The sequence below is a fragment of the Leptonotus elevatus genome, chromosome 6 (genome assembly GCF_054856555.1).
Source record: "Leptonotus elevatus isolate MCC_2025b chromosome 6, RoL_Lele_1.0, whole genome shotgun sequence".
Lineage (NCBI taxonomy): Eukaryota > Metazoa > Chordata > Actinopteri > Syngnathiformes > Syngnathidae > Leptonotus > Leptonotus elevatus.
In genome coordinates, this window is record NC_141244.1 from 23,392,673 (window position 1) to 23,409,290 (window position 16,618).

The 16,618-nt window shown below is 42.9% G+C and overlaps 2 protein-coding genes across 3 annotated transcripts; one reads left to right on the forward strand and one right to left on the reverse strand.

Annotated features, from left to right (window-relative positions):
* Positions 1 to 221: 221 nt before the first annotated feature.
* Positions 222 to 7,290, reverse strand: flcn (folliculin). Of its 2 annotated transcripts, none has more exons than XM_086079190.1 (12): positions 7,061 to 7,290; positions 6,775 to 6,981; positions 6,266 to 6,412; positions 5,919 to 6,140; positions 5,549 to 5,715; positions 5,128 to 5,219; positions 3,889 to 4,028; positions 3,660 to 3,773; positions 2,115 to 2,238; positions 1,246 to 1,368; positions 795 to 897; positions 222 to 712 (listed from the first exon to the last, which is right to left on the reverse strand). In XM_086079190.1, the coding sequence occupies exons 2-12, from the start codon at positions 6,979 to 6,981 to the stop codon at positions 505 to 507; spliced, it is 1,647 nt and encodes a 548-aa protein (XP_085935316.1). In that variant the 5' UTR covers positions 7,061 to 7,290; the 3' UTR covers positions 222 to 504. The 2 variants fall into 2 exon arrangements, with proteins under 2 accessions (XP_085935316.1, XP_085935314.1); XM_086079188.1 differs by having other exon boundaries at positions 6,254 to 6,412.
* Positions 7,291 to 7,514: 224 nt separating this feature from the next.
* leng9 (leukocyte receptor cluster (LRC) member 9) lies at positions 7,515 to 13,841 on the forward strand. Its single transcript, XM_086079191.1, has 8 exons — positions 7,515 to 7,544; positions 7,773 to 7,882; positions 9,538 to 9,655; positions 10,210 to 10,337; positions 10,430 to 10,756; positions 10,846 to 11,074; positions 12,137 to 12,224; positions 12,498 to 13,841. The coding sequence occupies exons 2-8, from the start codon at positions 7,780 to 7,782 to the stop codon at positions 13,131 to 13,133; spliced, it is 1,629 nt and encodes a 542-aa protein (XP_085935317.1). The 5' UTR covers positions 7,515 to 7,544; positions 7,773 to 7,779; the 3' UTR covers positions 13,134 to 13,841.
* The last annotated feature ends 2,777 nt before the right edge of the window (positions 13,842 to 16,618 follow it).

The window sequence follows — 16,618 nt, forward strand, 5'->3', positions numbered from 1 at the left end:
ATAAATAACACTCTGTTGGGTGACCGTCTGAGCCCTTGAGGGGCAACATGTTGACATGTGACTCCCGCTCTTAACTGTCCATAATGTGAGGAATGTTTTTTTTTTGTTATGCGTGTAACCTGCCCCTCACCCCAAAAACTCACCTGGGATATACTCCATCTTACCTGCAACCCTAATGAAGACAAACTGTATAGAAAATAGATGCAATGATGTCATTGAAGTCCATGCAATCATTTTATTAGCAAAGCAATAAACAAGCGTTTTTTGTAATAAATTAAAATGGATGTATTAGTACAATTTCAGTAGAAAAATACACACGTCTCATCTCAGTTGCACAATAATCAAATAGAATTCTCATTACTTAGGGGAAAAACCAGGGAGTCCCTTCATTCAATTCCAGTAAAGAAAGGCAAATGGTGAAAACCTCAGCTCATGAAAGGATTCTTGCTTTCACTTTCCTTTCCTTTCCCCAGCACAATACTTCTTTGAGTCTTTCAGTCTTTGTTACTGGCTGGGGCTCCTCTCCCCTCCCCGGACGGCACTCATCAGATGGCTCTTGTAGGTTTTGCTGAGTCCCGTCATCCAGAACTTGAGCAGCCTCACGTTGTCCTCCTCGCCAGGCCCCGTGGTGCCGAGCAGAGACAGAACTTTCTGGGTGTCCTCCCTGCCTCGCCCGTCCACTTTGGAGAATTTAAAGAGCACTTTGACCTTGCTGAAAAGGGGGAGCGAGAACACGTCGTTATAGGGCTGACACGTGTGAAGTTAGAGTCAAAAGCAACTGTGGGGCGTCTCACTTCATCCATTCTTCCTTCAAACATAGCAGACAGTTCGACACCACGTCCACAGACAAGTTTTCGTTGGACAGCGCCACCTCCAGTTTGTTGAGTAAAGTGGGACCTGGATGTGGAACACATGGCAGTCTTAAAAATGTTGGATGTCAATTTTTTCTTAATGTTGAGTAGGACACGGATAAAAAATTTTTTTTTTTTTTTTTTACATAACAATTTATATTAATTTTTTTTAACCATATTTATATTACAGGAATTTTTTTCCCTTATTTTAATTTTTTTTATAAATAAATAAATTCATACCATTTTTCATATCCTAGACAGAAAATAATATATATTCCCTAAATGGGGATGAAGAATATTTCAATGTTGGTCTGTCGCCGTAGCATTGGGTGCAGCCGTTTGCGCACGTGACCCCTGACCCCGAGCTATTATTGTCACAACACAGTATGCCCACCTCTGTCCGCGGGCTGTGTGTTGGCACTGCTCATGGTGAACTGATAAAGCGAGCAGATATTGTCTTCCGTTGGTGGGCTTTGACAGCATACATCTGAGCTGACATCCACCAGTACTGAAAATTCTACAGGGACCAAAAACACACAGAAGACTTTTTGTTAAAACTCGTGGCAGTGGTGTGTATTTAAGTACCTGGGTTGGACAATCACATTGCTATTATAGAAACAATCATTACTACATGAAACTGCAAAAAAAACAACATGCAACTATGCCATGTACATCATTTGGAGTAGTTCAGGGGGGGGGGCACATAGAGTGATAATAATATCTAATAACATGACAAAAACATTAAATAAAATACATCTTACTGACCACAAATGCTGAATATTAAATGTACTAATGTGTGCAGATTGCTACAGGTGCGATTTGTGAATTTGGAGCGTTCCTTGGCATGAAATTTGGCGGTAGGTCGTACAGCCCTGACCGTTGGAAAGCTCCCGGTCAGGGCAATCGATCCATGCGGGTCTCGAGTGGCTTTGGGCCCGCTATGGATTGGCCAACCCTAATAAAGGGGTCATGGGGCCGGCCGGGCACCTCCGTGGCCCGTTAGGGCTTGTTGGGCTGAGTCCGGGGATGCGTGTATCACCCCGGTAGGACTTATGGTTCCGGAGATAGAACTAGTCTTCAAAAATCCTGCAAAATGTTTTCATTTCCTAATCTCCTTCAATTGTGATAGTGCGGTCTGGAAAGTTGTTCAACAACCCCCCCCCCCCCCCCCCCCCACACACACACACATTTTTTTTTTTTTTTTTTACTGGTTCTCCCACTTGTGAAAGTGTACAACTGTACCACCCGTGCTTGTGTTTTTACCTGAAGAGATGACATGGGCTGGGAGGGCCACATCTGGGCTCAGACCCAGGAAGTTGCACTTGTAGGCCTCTTCATAGTGAGCGCTGTAGGGAACGGAACGCACACAGCCTACCGGGAGCAACATCTGACGGGAGAGACAAAAAACACGTTACTATCGAGTCACAGTCATTCTACTGAGTGTGGACTGAACATGCTAGCACTTGGATCTCAACTCGTTCATCACCAGCCCAGTTGAAATGGATATTCAATATCTGTAGTGGAGAATGAGTTTTCAGCTAGACATCAAATATATTGAATACATACACAAACAGCATTTTTTATTTTTAAATTTGAGGAAGTATACATTCAGCAGATCCAATGCAAAGAAAAATAAAGCTCAATTTTGATTGACACTTTACAAGGCAGCTCATACATGACTATATAATGTTGCTCTAAAAGCTCCTCTTCTAGTCGTTATAGTTTAAAAAAAAATAATTCAAGCGGAAAGAAAATGTCACAGGAATGTGAATTAGTAAATGTCTACTCATAACGGAAGCACCCAATGAGCCAACTACACTCATAAGAGGTCATGAAGATACCCGGAAAGTCACATGACTCATACTGGAAGTGTAATCGTCTTGGCCACGTTTAATCACACGGGAAAAAGGACAGGTGCACTTTGGGGGCTACATGTGCACTCAAACTTGTTGCTCGTGCTTTACTTTCAAAGAAAAATCACTGTTGAGCTGATAACAGCTGCGCGCTCTGGCTTGCCTTTGGAAGAAGCGCGTCAGCGATACAAGTAGAGGCAAGGAAACACAGCAGGGTGCGGAACGGTAATTCAATAATAATAATCTTATATACCCACAGGCAGGAAGTGAAAACGACTTTCATAACAAATGATGTCTTATGATCTGCCAGTCATTATCTGCGGGCGTTTAGTTGTAAGCTTTAATAAAATGTTATGACCAACCTCATTTATATTTACTACATACAACCTTCACAATTGGAAAACTGTTTTCAACATAGGAATCTGAAAATGCAACCTTCGTGAAACATGTTTTAGTAACATTCTAACACAGTTTACATTTAAAAATAAATTTAACTCTGCATAATAGCACTGTGTGATAAATCCTTAAAATAAAATGCCCCCCCCCCCCCCCCCAATCCAGTTTCTGATTTTAATCGACCCCACAAACAAATCTTTGAAACTAGGTTTCTCCCGATCGGCTGAAAAAGATTGGATTGACTTCTAAGGTCAGAAATAAAATAATGACTTTACTTGGTTTGAACCTCTGCTGACTTATAACCATATAAAAAGGTATCATTTTAAGATACATTTATTTGAATAGAAACAAAATGAAGATATTAGAAACAATTTGGATGTGCACTTTGCATTTACCTTCTGCTTTAAATGCTAAATGAACTGCTTTTTATAAAGTGCTTTAACTACACCATCGCTTTACAATCGAAGCCTCACATTCACCCGTTACTGAGATATCTGATTATTGCATCAACTTCCACTGTACACGGTGACGTCATTGCTCAGCAGTCGCACTCGGGTACCTTGAGTACTGTGAAAGCAGACTGGATGAGCCCGGGGTCCGCGCCTCTCCATATGACCTGATTTCCCATGAGAACATGCCACGCCACCTGCCGGAACTCAGCAGCCCCGAGCACCTGCGCGGACGACATGCCAGACTGTGACTCAGAAAAAAAAGCTCACGGCTAAGACTCATGCGGCAGTGCTATGCAAACATAAACCAACTTCTTTCCGTTTCTTATTCATCTTCACCTGTCTCAAATGCCTCAGTGACCTAAACCTGGGACCAGGCGACTCATCGCCATGACCCATTTCGCTGTCTAATTGGTGCCCCCGTGGCTTGGGATCGCCTCCTTCGGCTCCTTCCCAGCAACTCAATTCCTCCTCTTGTTCTTGGAAAAGCAGATCAAATGAAGATCGTGAATGCATTATTAAGTCCGATGGGACATTCTACCGTAAATGCTTACAAAGGCTGACTGTGCTATGGCGAGCCTTTTGGGTTCGATTTGATATCCCACCAATAGACTGGATTAAGAATGACCACTAGGAGTCTACTAGTGCGAGACGTGCCTACAAGTTGGGCTTAGTAGTTAGTGCATCACAGTAATTTCCTACTAAGGTTTAATTGTGTACTAGTAGGTCAGAAGTGTCACTATTGTGCAAAAACAGCTCTTTCAATGAACTTAAAAAAATTATGTTTTTCTTTAAGCATTAAGAAATGTTATTGGTTTATCTCAATGTACTTAGGTTGGGTTAACGCGATATTTTAAATGGTTAATTTAACTAAAATACTGGGTTTAGGTCCAACTTGTTTTAATTGGATTGAATAAACTTCATTTATTCAGGGTAGTGTAGTTTGTTTATATAGCGTCGATCTAGTAAAACGAACCCATGTCAAATTCATGCCGACAATTTATTTTTCTACTAGTGCTGAATTGGCTTTGTAGTGAGACAAAATGCGTATTAGTAGATGGACCTTACACTGGATCTGAAGGATGTCGAATAAATGTTCAAACGATTTTCCAAAACGTGCAATCATTTGCATGCTCATCGAGATTACAGTGGGGCAAAAAAGTATTGTCAGCCGCCGATTGCGCAACTTCTCCCACTTAAAATGATGACAGAGGTATGTCATTTTCATCATAGCTACACTTCGTCGACCATGACAGGCGGAATGTAAAAAAAAAAAAAAAGTCATAGTAATCACATTGTAGGATTTTTAAAGAATGTATTTGTAAATGTTGGTGGAAAATAAGTATTTGGTCAAAAAGAAAAGTTCAACTCAACACTTTCCTGTTGGTCTTCACCAGATTTGCACACACTGTAGCTGGTATTTTGGCCCATTGTTTCATGCAGAGCTCTGTCATCATTTTAATTGTGTGAACTTGCACAATCAGTCGCTGACTAAATACTTTTTTTGCCCCGCCGTATTTCCGAAAAATACTCTGGATCACGATTGCAAAAATATTTTGGTTCATTGACTTAAGGCACCTGTTTGCCGCTCAATCAGCACTAGCGTGTCTTCGGTGGGGGCTCCTTCCAGCAGCTTTTCCGTCAGTCGACTACCGCAGGCCTTCAGCAGCCTGCAAAGGAGGAAAACCACAAGTTTCACGATTAATCACAGCTCGGTCACAAGATAACAATAATTGTGACATGACGCGTCTTTTTAAAAATGTTTTGGGCCGTTTAACAAGCACAATTTATGGTCACTGAATACAGACTTTCTGGAAGCGTCTGCGGTCATCTCTTTTACCAGAGATGATTTTATTCACTCTTTACAGAAGTGGGATATTCAGGAGTAACTTCACTTAATCACTCGTTCGCACTTTGGGGATTTTGGTCATTGCTCGTCTTGTCCTGTTTAGGCCAGCAGCGATGGCCACCCTACTGTGTGTGCGCACGGCTGACTGACCAGCTGAAGGAGGAGTGCAGGCTGGCCCAGAGATTGGGATGCTGCGTGAGAGACGTCAGGGAGCGGGCTGCGTTGCCGCTTCTCTGGTGCGGGAACACGGCGGGCGAGAACACGCTGTTCATCCTCACCGCTCGCTGGGGACATACGCCTTGCTCGTTGTCAAATACCTGATGGAGTCGCACAAATAACAAGTTAGGTCATTTGATTGTCTTTGGAGTTCAAAATGCGATGAATTGCCTTGTCAAAATGCAACCGGTGGGGCACGAGTTTTGAGTGTCATAAAAATTCGCACAGACTGCTGCACAAAGCTTGTACAGATTTGAAAAGTTAAAAAAGTATTTATGAAAATCTGGAGCAAACACAGGCTAACCTTCAGGGCGGTGCTTTGCAGACTCTGTATGGTCAGTCGGAGGTGGCGCAACAGAAAAGGCCAGGAGTTAATGAGGTAAATCCGGTCCATGGCTACCATGACGATGCTGTACCAGCGCTGGAAGCCTCTAGCGAGACTATCCTTGATGAAGAACGTGTGCGAGAACACAAAACCGTGTTGCTCGTCCCCAAAGAAAATTGGCCCTTCGCGCCCGGGGCACACCTTGTAAACAAAATGCGCGAGGACATATGCATGACGACATCCAGAGGGGAAAGTTCAATGTAGTGGCGCATGAGATGTGTGACTCACACACACACATATACAAGTAAACATACGTCACCAGTTACCTCACAGCTGAGGCTGCGTACGCAAGCCTGGCGCACGATGCTAAACAGCTGCGGCTCTCTGGGATGCTGGTGGCTCACAAAACGAATGCCCGTCTCGTCGTCGATGCTCATGAAGCCTGGGTGGGATGCAGGGAGGGAGCGACACCCCTATGAGGCAAAGGGAAAGAGGAAAACTGTGAGACACACGATAGAACAACTTACGTTGTTTAGCGAAAAGCATACCGCAACCTATGTACTGCAATAACAGAGATTTAAAAATGATCCACTGCTCAATTTAACCTTTTAAACACTTATTATTCCTCTTAATGTGACTTGGGTTTATGTTTACATCTGGCCTTCCTGCAAAGTCTGAAAACCAGCTTTAACGGTGCTGAGGAGTGATGCACAGGACAAAATAGACGTCAACCATTAAAGCAGCACCACTACTGTTGAGCAGATCAAATTGATTTAATTTGTTAAAATTATATCAGATGTTCAGTGAGCTAAACCTCCGCTCCGACTGAACTCACCTCACACATTTCTCCCCTCTGTGTGGCCGAGCTGTTGGCCCTCATGGTGAGTCCTTCACCGTCCCGGTCAACATCTCTGTCCCCGGGCACTGTAACGCCTGCCTGGGAGGAAGGCGACGGGGACGGGGGGTGCAAAGCCTCGGTGCAGAACAGTGTCCTTGGTCCATGGAGCTCACAGAAATGACAGAGAGCCACCAGCGCGTTCATCTAAACGGAGAGGAAGTTGGAATTAGAAATGAAACATGATTGTTTTAGTAATAAAATGAGTGTATAACAGGGTTGTTACTTGTTACAGCTTGCCTCTTCCTTCGATGTAGGAAAATTCACGCAAGACAGCTCGCTACTCTATAAAAATACGTCCATTATTCGCCGTATCCCCAAAATACACCGCACAATAATCAGCATTTTGATTAAGTAAACCCAAAAATAAGTGTCTTATTGGCTGTTGCACCGCGAGCTTCTATTGTGTTTACCTCCGTAGTGTTTTGCTAGCGCTAGCATGACGTCATGTGAGTGACACAGAGTCACGCGCCCGGCACATTGCGGTGTTCCTATTTTTCCACTTCAACTGTTATAAGTGCTACACAAGCCTATATTATAATTTCGAACTACAGTGTACTATAATGGTTATTTGTTTGCGAAACGTGTTTTACACCACGCATACAAGGCACATTTTCGATCGAAACAAATGAGTACTACATTACCCACGATCCCTCACGGTATGACAACTTGGGGTCAAAGGTGAGTTGAGGCGAAACTACTTCGAAAATGTTAATAATGCAGCGAAAACACGTTTGTCTTTAAAGTTTTCAATATAAATGCTATCGTAGCTATGTTAGTGTACATTTTATGACTTACTAATTATAGTACGGCCTTGTTTTGTTTCACGGTATTTTCGCATTAGCCACTGCGTTAGCGTAGGTGTGTCAGTTTCAGGCTACAGTACTGTCAAAACAACAACAGTTAAACTGCATTTTACTAACTCTTATCTTGTAAAGCGACAGCATGGCCTCAGAATGTTCAGGAGCGCCCTCAAGCACAAAGAAGGCTGACGTCCAAATGGACACAAGGAGAGCAGGTCCCGCAGACCCAGAAGATATCAAAACAGGTAAAAGTAATAATATTATGTGTATATGACTTCGGGGCTATTCTTCAGAAGTGGCAAAAGTTCTCACACGCTTTAATTTCTTAGAAGTACACATTCGCGTGTAAAAAAAAAAAGGCGATGGTAAAAGTAGGAGTACTGAGTTTTTTTAAAAAAAAAGTACAAACTCTGAAATGAACTTAGTTACGAAATAAAAATAATAAGCTGTTCGGAAAATGGATGGATGAAATACCTGTTTTATCCTAGCAAACGAAAAAAATACTTAAGCGCACAAAATAAAAACAAACAAAACAGCATGTTGGGAATAAAAAAAAAGTTGTCTGAAAAATGAATATGCGAAAAATAAATGAATAAGTACAGTACAGATACTGTACCTGCAAAATCTACTGAAGTACAGTAACAACAAAGTGTGCTTTTTCCACTTTTTGCTACGGATGTGCTTTTGGCTCCACATTTGATGGAGTCCTGGAAACATTTTCACACTAATTTTTTTTTATTTTTTTTATTCAATTATTCATATTTTTTGGAAAATAATTTGTTGTGATGACTAAACGTTGTGGAAATGTTATCATCGTGCTTTATGATGGCAGTGCCACAGGAGGACAGACATTGATAGTTTTATAAGATGAATCACAACCACATTCTTTTGGTGCTTTTTGGGCTCCTTACTGGAAATTAGAAGTGAATTAAGAGTCTTGTGTGCTGATATAACATGGGCGTCACTCTGTGTCAGTGTCAGTGCTTATCTCACCGGACTTCATCATTTGAAAGAAAGAAAAACAACACACACACATAAACACCCAAGACATCTCCTCAGTTCAGGCAAAAATAACTTGGCAGTGTATCATAGACTGACTAAGTTTCATGAACTTTGTACCTTCTTATTCATTGATATAAATTGTGGGTCAAGTTCACTTTTTTTCGCTGGAAAGTGCTTTGCAGGATTTATGTGCTGCCTACTGTAATTCCTTACAGGCAGTCACGTCCTACTTGGCTGATTGTGACATAAAAGACTTCGTCTTACACCAGACATTGTACACTTCCCTCCAATAAAATGAATAGTGAGACTAATTCCTTTACAGTAATTGTTTGGTTTCAACTGATAGAAGATGAGATAAACAGTTCAACTTTTATTTCCAAGTATTTCATTCTGGATCTGATGCAAAACCCCCAGACAATTGATTTGGGTTTACCAGTGAAGATTGTATTTATACTAGAGGTGCAACCAACATGAAAACCAGAGAGCTATCTATGAGAGGAAAAACAAGCAATCTTGAAGCTGCAGAAGCTGGAAATTCAATCATACAGGTATTTGTGATAAAGCCAATACAATCATTTGCAATTCCTTGAAAAAATTTTTTTTTAGTAAGACTGACGGAATAAGTAAATTGAACAATTACAGGGAATGTGAGCACTTCTTCTTGGTCGTGACTACATCTGATGAACAGTGCAATGACTACGAGTAAAGTTCAGTGACCATAAAGAGTGCGCACAATTCCAGTCTTGGCCGCATTTTTCTGCTAGTGTTACAACAATGTTTATTTTGTCAGCTTTGTTTGTGTTCATTTTTTTCCCCCCCTTGAGAGAATCAGTATGCAGCAGATATACTAACGCATCTATTGACCTCTGCGCTGTCTCTCCTTGTACGGCTCTGACAGATGAGAATGGAGTCGACGTGTGCCCGTTCTTCCTGGAGGGAAAGTGTCACTTTGGTGTCAGATGTCGTATGCTTCACAGGTCAACCCAGCTGATCTGTGAAGTAACCAGCAGCTCCGTGTAAGATTCGTATTGTAATTGATTTACTTTTCTAACGTTTATGGCAGTTTAAATAATCTCGCCTTGTCAAGTACAAACAGTTTTTGGAAACTATTACAGTTCAGCAGTACCGGGAATTAAAAGTCCACCAATTTAGGACTTAAAAGCTGTTGCTTGGTCGATACAATGTAACGGTCCCTGTGTTTACAAATCCAGACTTTTCCAAACTAACAAATTTAGGACTGAGAACTACGCAGACGCAGTACTGCATTATTTTTTTTACCTAAATGAATATACAATATACCATAATTACACTTTTGTGTGTTTAGACCAGAGGTGGGCAATCTCGGTCCTCGAGGGCCGGAGTCCTGCAGGTTTTGGAGGTTTCTTGCTTCCAACACAAGCTGATTCCAATCAACAGGATCGTTATCAGGCTTATGCAGAGCTTCCTGATGAGCTGATCATATATCAGCTGTGTTGGAGAAGGGCAACATGCAAAACCCGCAGGACTGCGGCCCTCGATGCCCACCTCTGGTTTAGACTCTTGTCTTAATTTTGTTTCCTCTCCTTTATAGTGACCCAGCAATAGCTATTGCAGATGTTATTCTTCCTGACCAGGAGGACAAACATGATGAAGAAAAGCAAACGAAGAAGAAAGCCAACAGAAACAAAACAGCAAAACCGAAAGAAAAGGAGGCAGGAGGTCACTTCCATTTAATGTTTCCTACGAGAATTGCAATGTGTTGTTATTCCCTCGACCGAAGTGGCATCTTCTTAACCCGTTCTCCCCTCCAGACGTCAACAAAAAGCCCCGCATGCGGACAGCCGACGACGTAATCTCTCGGGTCCTCTGGGACTCCTCGGTGGACGCGTCCCAATTTGTAGTGGGCTACGTGGACCGTTTCCTGGGTGTGCTGGAGCGCCCCTTCTGTGATTTCAATTGGGACAGCAACCCATGTGATTGTGACTACACCACCGAGCTGGCCCTCCCCAGACACAGGATCCAGTACTTCACCTACAGAGGGCACCGCGTCTGGGACCGCCACAGCAGGACCGACAGGGTATTTGGCTCCACTGGTCAATCTCTGGCTCCCCCGTTTGGAGGGGAAGAGGAAGTGGGAGGTAAGCAAGGACGATACCCTGTATTGCTCTACTTACAAAGAGTAAGCACGCTGACCCATTGCCATCTTTTTTTTTTTTTTTTTTTTTAGGAACAAGAACACAATCTGACGACCAAGAGCAACAAGCGAGAGTAACTTTGGATCACCCAGAAACAGCAAGAGAGCAACCACCTGCTGCTGTGGGGCAGAGAATGGCGTGTACTCACGATGAGAACACACATCTGGAGCACGACAAGCACAATGAGACGAACGCTCGCACCTCTGAGTCAGCACAAGCCGGTCAGGCGTTGGCATGCGTTGCGGAGGAGGCTCCAAATAGGTCTGTTTTTCATCCTCACTGAAAATTGCGGACAAATCCCCTCCATCTCCCGTATCTTCAACCCACATTCTTTTGCTAAGAGTGCCTAGCGAAAGTTACTCAATCGATTATTAGTTTTGTGAAACAACACGTCTACGCCGTTTCTCATTTGACTGTGGATGTTATGCAATTAGTAAAGCAAAGAGAATAGTCCATTTGCGATCAATTCAATGCACTGAGAATGAAACGGACCCTTTTTTTTTTAAACTCATTCACTGCCATTGACGGCTATAGACGTCAAAAAATCATTTGAACTATTTCTATTAGTTTAGCATTTTTTTCCACTTTTCTTAACAAGAGTATAAAAACCTAGAAAAAAATATTGTACATTTAGAGCAGATATAAAATTTGTGATTAATCGTGAGTTAACTAGTGAAGTCATGCGATTTAATTACAATTAAAAATAGTACTCGCCTGACGCCCCTTATTTTTAATAATCTTAAAAAAATAAAATAATAAAGATTATTAGAAAATTAGGGGCATCAGGCGATTAAAATTTGTAGTCGTAATTAGTCGCATGACTTCACTAGTTAACTCACGATTAATCACAAATTTAATATCTGTTCTAAATGTAAAAAAATATATATATATAGGTTTTCATACTCTTGTTAACATAAATGGAAAAAACTAAACTAATAGAAATAGTTCAAAGGAATTTTTGACGTCTATAGCTGTCAATGGCAGTGAATGAGTTAATAAGAATAAACATAAATCATATTCTATGCATATATTAACTTAAGCTGTATTTAGGCTCCTACATAGGCGTTTTGAAAGCACAGTTTTGCAGGGGTCGAGCGTGCACAAAATATTTCAGCTCCTGCTTTGCATGGACGGTGAAATGCATTAATGAATCCTTGTTTGGAAACGTTTTCAAGCACAGCCTCCGCCAGCAGGACGCAGAGTAACGGGCAAGAGGTCAATCTTAGTGTTATGTAATGAGCGCCTTGCTCTGAATTGTGAAGTGCTGCACATCCTGAGAGGCTCTCTTGAGTTATCTTGTTTATGTTGTGTTTTTCATTTTAGCGCGAAGGCCTTGGCAGATAAAGGACAGAGCTTAATAGACGGAGACACAAATGAATGGGAAGAAAGTTTTGAAGGCCAGAACGATATGGTACGTACACGACTGTTCACCTCCTTGTATGTCTTTGTGGCCTCTGCTGTGAGATGCCGCACCCAATTAATCGCTAGGTGTGTTGTCCACCTGAACAAATAAGTGCGCAGACACTTGTGCTTCAGGAAAAACAACTCATGACAAAAGTGCCAGTACGATGATGTACCAGGATATGTTACTTTTGGGGCAGCACGAATGGCCTGCTGGTCCCAGTCGAAAGGTCCTGGGTTCGAATTTCGTCTCATTTGATTGTTTTTCATTTTCATGCCGCAGAATCCCTCAGCGCCTCTGGAGCAGCGAGAAGAGCGTCGTCGCGGTGGTCGTCCCCCTAAAAAGAAACCCACCCACTTCATCACGTTCAGGGCCAACACTCCTGCCATCCTCGCCTCTTTCCAGCAGCTCCAGGAAGAGGTCAGCGCCCTTCTCCCGTCGTCCGCCCCTCACTGGCAGGCCTCGACCAGCCTGCACGTCACCCTGTGCCTCCTGGTGCTGCGGGATCCGGCCCAAGTGGAGGCCGCCGTGGAGATCCTCCATCGCTTTGCCCACTTGGACCGCAACCCGCCGGTGGCCGTCGGCTTTCCCGTCAAGCTGAAGCATTTCAACGGCCGGGTGCTGTACTTGAGCCCCCAGCCTCAACTTCAGCTCCAGCAGCTCAATGGCGGCCTGCAGGAGGCCTACACGAGCGAGGGCCTGCTCCACAGGGACTCCCACAACCCGCGCTACCATCTCACCCTGGCCAAGGTAAAGGACAGGGAGGGGGAACGCATCTTCCATGGCGTGGGAGACCTGAAGGTGGGCAAAGGTTTAAATTTTGGCCGTTTGCCTGTAAACTCCTTGCACCTTTGTGTCGTCGGGGGTGAAGACGTGGACGGTTTTTATGAGACGATATGCACAGTAACTCTTCGATAATTGATCGTTCGCGTGGGATTACTTTCGAACACGCTCGGGTCTCCTCATTAGGTGAATCACGACAACAATACAATGAGATCCGATACCGGAGCTGTGTCTTACGGTCTGCATTTACGAGGATAGTTATCCTCAGGTTTGATGAGGTAATAATTCAACCAAATGTTTGCATGGAAGTGTTACACTGCGTCATTTTGATTTAGGACGGCGAAATATTAGAAACAGCTCACTGCACTACTGCCTTCATAATAACCATATTGTTAAATGAATATCTCTCATTACTGTTTATTATCATTGTAGAGGCAGAACTCCTATAAACAGCTATTGTATTGGGTCCTTTTAGATCATGAGTATGTAATATTGTGGTCTATCAATGCAATGCGCATGGAAGAACGTTATTAACTCGTATATCACCGGGTGCAAGGATTTAGGGGATGTGATTAGGCGGATTGCCCGAATTGATTTGGCATGTGATTTGTAACTTTTAATAGTTTTTAAAACGGGTCTAATGAAGGGTGGGAATGTAGAAAAATGTGCTATGCTGCAGGACAGCTGCATACAAACTACAGTTTGTTCAACAGCTTTTATGCTAAGGTGATTATGAGGCGATTGAATCCTTTTTATTGTGTGGGAAATTAATATCAGAATATACATTTTTACATTTAAATTCATTTGAATCAGAACTTCATTAAAAGAAAAGAAAAAAAAGAACATTTTGATTACTGTATTTTGTATATTTGTCCTTCTTTTACTATTGACTACATATTACATATTTACAATATTTACATAACTGTTGGATGCATGTAGTCAAACTAGACCAGGGATGGGCAACTTAAATGATGGGTGGGGCTAGAATTTTTCATCAGCGCTCTCTTCCACACTCTTCCTAACCAGATGTATGACACAAATGGCATTAGAAATAAGTGCATGTGTAAAAGCTCCAGCCTTCAACAACAAAGGGTTTGAACAATGAAAAAATAACCACATATTGTGATCTTTGTCTTCGTTCCAGGGCTCTCGTACATAAAAATTACCATTCAAGGACGGCACAAAATTGCAGAACAGCAAACCAACATTAAATGCAAGAATTCATTTTGTGCCTTTTTTTCCCCACAAAAATGAGCTTAATCCAACTTTGGATATTATTCGTGGTACAATGTTTGTCCTGCATGTCATTCCAAAACCGCATTTTTTTTTTATTAGGCCTACTCACGTTGTTGTATTGGGCAGTATCAAATCTGGTGCAGTGAAGCGCTGTCTGACATCTAGTGGTAGATGGTGATATTACAACTTAAAACTGTACAGTGGACCTCAATTATTGAGTAAGCCCTGGATGCAGAGCGCAGTTTGAGGAGTGGCTCAACGTGAGGTACACCTAAACATTTGACTCCGCCCACACGGATTTTCGACCTCGAAGCGCCTTCTTTCTTTCTTTTTTTTTGTTAAACCTAACTAACCATAACCATAAACATAACCCTACCACATAACGATTACAGTATGTTTTGAACACAGTATTGAACAACGAAAATTAAAAACTGACCAAAACCCAAATACTAACCTCAACCGCCCAGGGATGCGCTATCTGCTGGGGACATGTAGTACTGCACTTCCGCCTCTTCCTCAAATCGTTTAGTTAGCTCCGCTTGAGGCTTGAGTGTTTGTAATTTTCAATGCTCCATAATGTTTTTTTAAAAAAAAATAACTTTACGTTATAAAACGGTGCATAATTAAATCTGCAAATTATGTTGGAAAAAAATTGTTAAAACCATTTTGAAAAATCCGGGTGGGCGGAGTCAAACATTTATGTCCACTTGACGTTGAGACACTGCACTCTCCATCCAGGGCTACTTGCAATTATTCACGGAGGAAACGAACTGGCCTGCAAATAATGAAAATTCACATATAATTAATGCCCATTGATGGGAAAAAAAATTGTAAACACAAGAATAATGGTCCAAAAATGCTGATAAACCTCCCAAAAATAATAATTAAAAACAAAAAAATTATAATTTTCCAGTTGCCCATCCCTGGACTTCTCATGGATCTCTTTTGTGCAGGTGGACATATATCAAACCACATGCTAGGTGCAATAGTAGTAATGGAATATACATTTAATTTCCCTTATAATAACCATATCACATCCGCCGAATACTTCACGGCGCAATGTACAATCAACGCACTGTATTGACAAAAAATATGCACCTGCTATAAATGTTTATGTGCAGCCCGTAAATAATTTACGAGGCGAAGTGATTGCATTTACTTTACATCAGTGACTTAGCCAAAGTGCTGGCATTATGTGGCTAATGATTCCAGCATTTATACAATCTGTTTTTGATGAATATTGAAGGGACTGTGTTCCACAAGTGCAATTTTTCAAAAAAAAATTCCCCGGGGGGGGGGGGGGGGGGGGGGGTCGGGAAGCAATTAAAATCTACATATCCTCAAGGTCTTTAATTATTAAATGGCGAGTGGTCATATTTTATGTGATGGATGGCCTGGATCGGGTTGTGCTGCGGTCGAGCATGAGGAGCATCTCTTGCATATGTAACGGCATTTTCTGTTTTTGCCCGCTTCCTCCTGGAGACACACACACACTTGCGCACTATACATAGGCTCCATATGAGTCTGTGGGCATGCTCTGTGGCTCGCTACTGTTTGCTCCCTCTCGCGCATTATCTCCCTTCCCCCACTCTCTTTCAGTGACACAGAAAACCAGCGCCCCCCCTCTTCTTCGCCCATTTTTTTTTGGGGGGGGGGGGGGGCTTGTTAGCTTCTCCCCACCTTTTCAATGCCCCCTCCTCAATTCTCCCACCTCATCACTTCACCCGTGCGGTCACATGTTCTCCTTCTTGTCACTCTTGTGCAGCCTCCTTGCCAAACTGCTTTCATTGTTCATTCACTCCATCGCCTCTCAGCATCACTCCCTGGGAATCCCACCCCCACCCCCCACCCCCCACCCCCCACCCCCCACACCTCCCCAACCTCGTTCCTCGCTGCCTTTTCCAACATCCCACCCCCTTCCCCTGCATTCACCAGAGTGCTTAGCTGCCACTTACACTCATTTAATGTGCATCTCCCGAGTACATTAGCTCACCCTCCTTGGCCAGGAGCGGACTGTTTTGCATGGCACATGTGAGCGGATTGCTAAAACTGTCCCCCCGCACTGTTTCCCCCCCGCTGTAATCTGGTCAAGGTTCATTCCGCTGCTCCGGATGGAGACTGGTCAGGTTGATGCGGGGCGGGGGTCGCAGCGGGAAAAGCAGTCCCCACACGCCGACCTCCTTCCGTTAAATCCCCGTTAACAGATTAATTATCTTTTGGGGCGGCATCGCGTTGGGTGTTGAGATACGGAGGGCAACAATGAAACAATAAAAGAGTCCCAGAGGGGTGTCTCCTCAATCTTAATCCCCCTTTTCCCCCCTCGCTCTCTCTCTCTCTCTCTCTCTCTCACTCCCTCTCTCTCTCTCACTCTCGCTCTCCTTCTT

Bases quoted from the DNA above. Each gene is read 5' to 3' on its own strand.
- flcn (XM_086079188.1), bottom strand. From the start codon at position 6,981: ATGAACGCGCTGGTGGCTCTCTGTCATTTCTGTGAGCTCCATGGACCA. The intron at 5,220-5,548 runs GTCAGTCAGCCG...CCTCCTTTGCAG, and splicing joins CTGCACTCCTCCTTCAGCTG to GCTGCTGAAGGCCTGCGGTA. The intron at 4,029-5,127 runs GTGCCTTAAGTC...TGCTTTTCCAAG, and splicing joins GCTGATTGAGCGGCAAACAG to AACAAGAGGAGGAATTGAGT.
- leng9 (XM_086079191.1), top strand. From the start codon at position 7,780: ATGGCCTCAGAATGTTCAGGAGCGCCCTCAAGCACAAAGAAGGCTGAC. The intron at 7,883-9,537 runs GTAAAAGTAATA...CGGCTCTGACAG, and splicing joins CCCAGAAGATATCAAAACAG to ATGAGAATGGAGTCGACGTG. The intron at 12,225-12,497 runs GTACGTACACGA...TTCATGCCGCAG, and splicing joins TTGAAGGCCAGAACGATATG to AATCCCTCAGCGCCTCTGGA.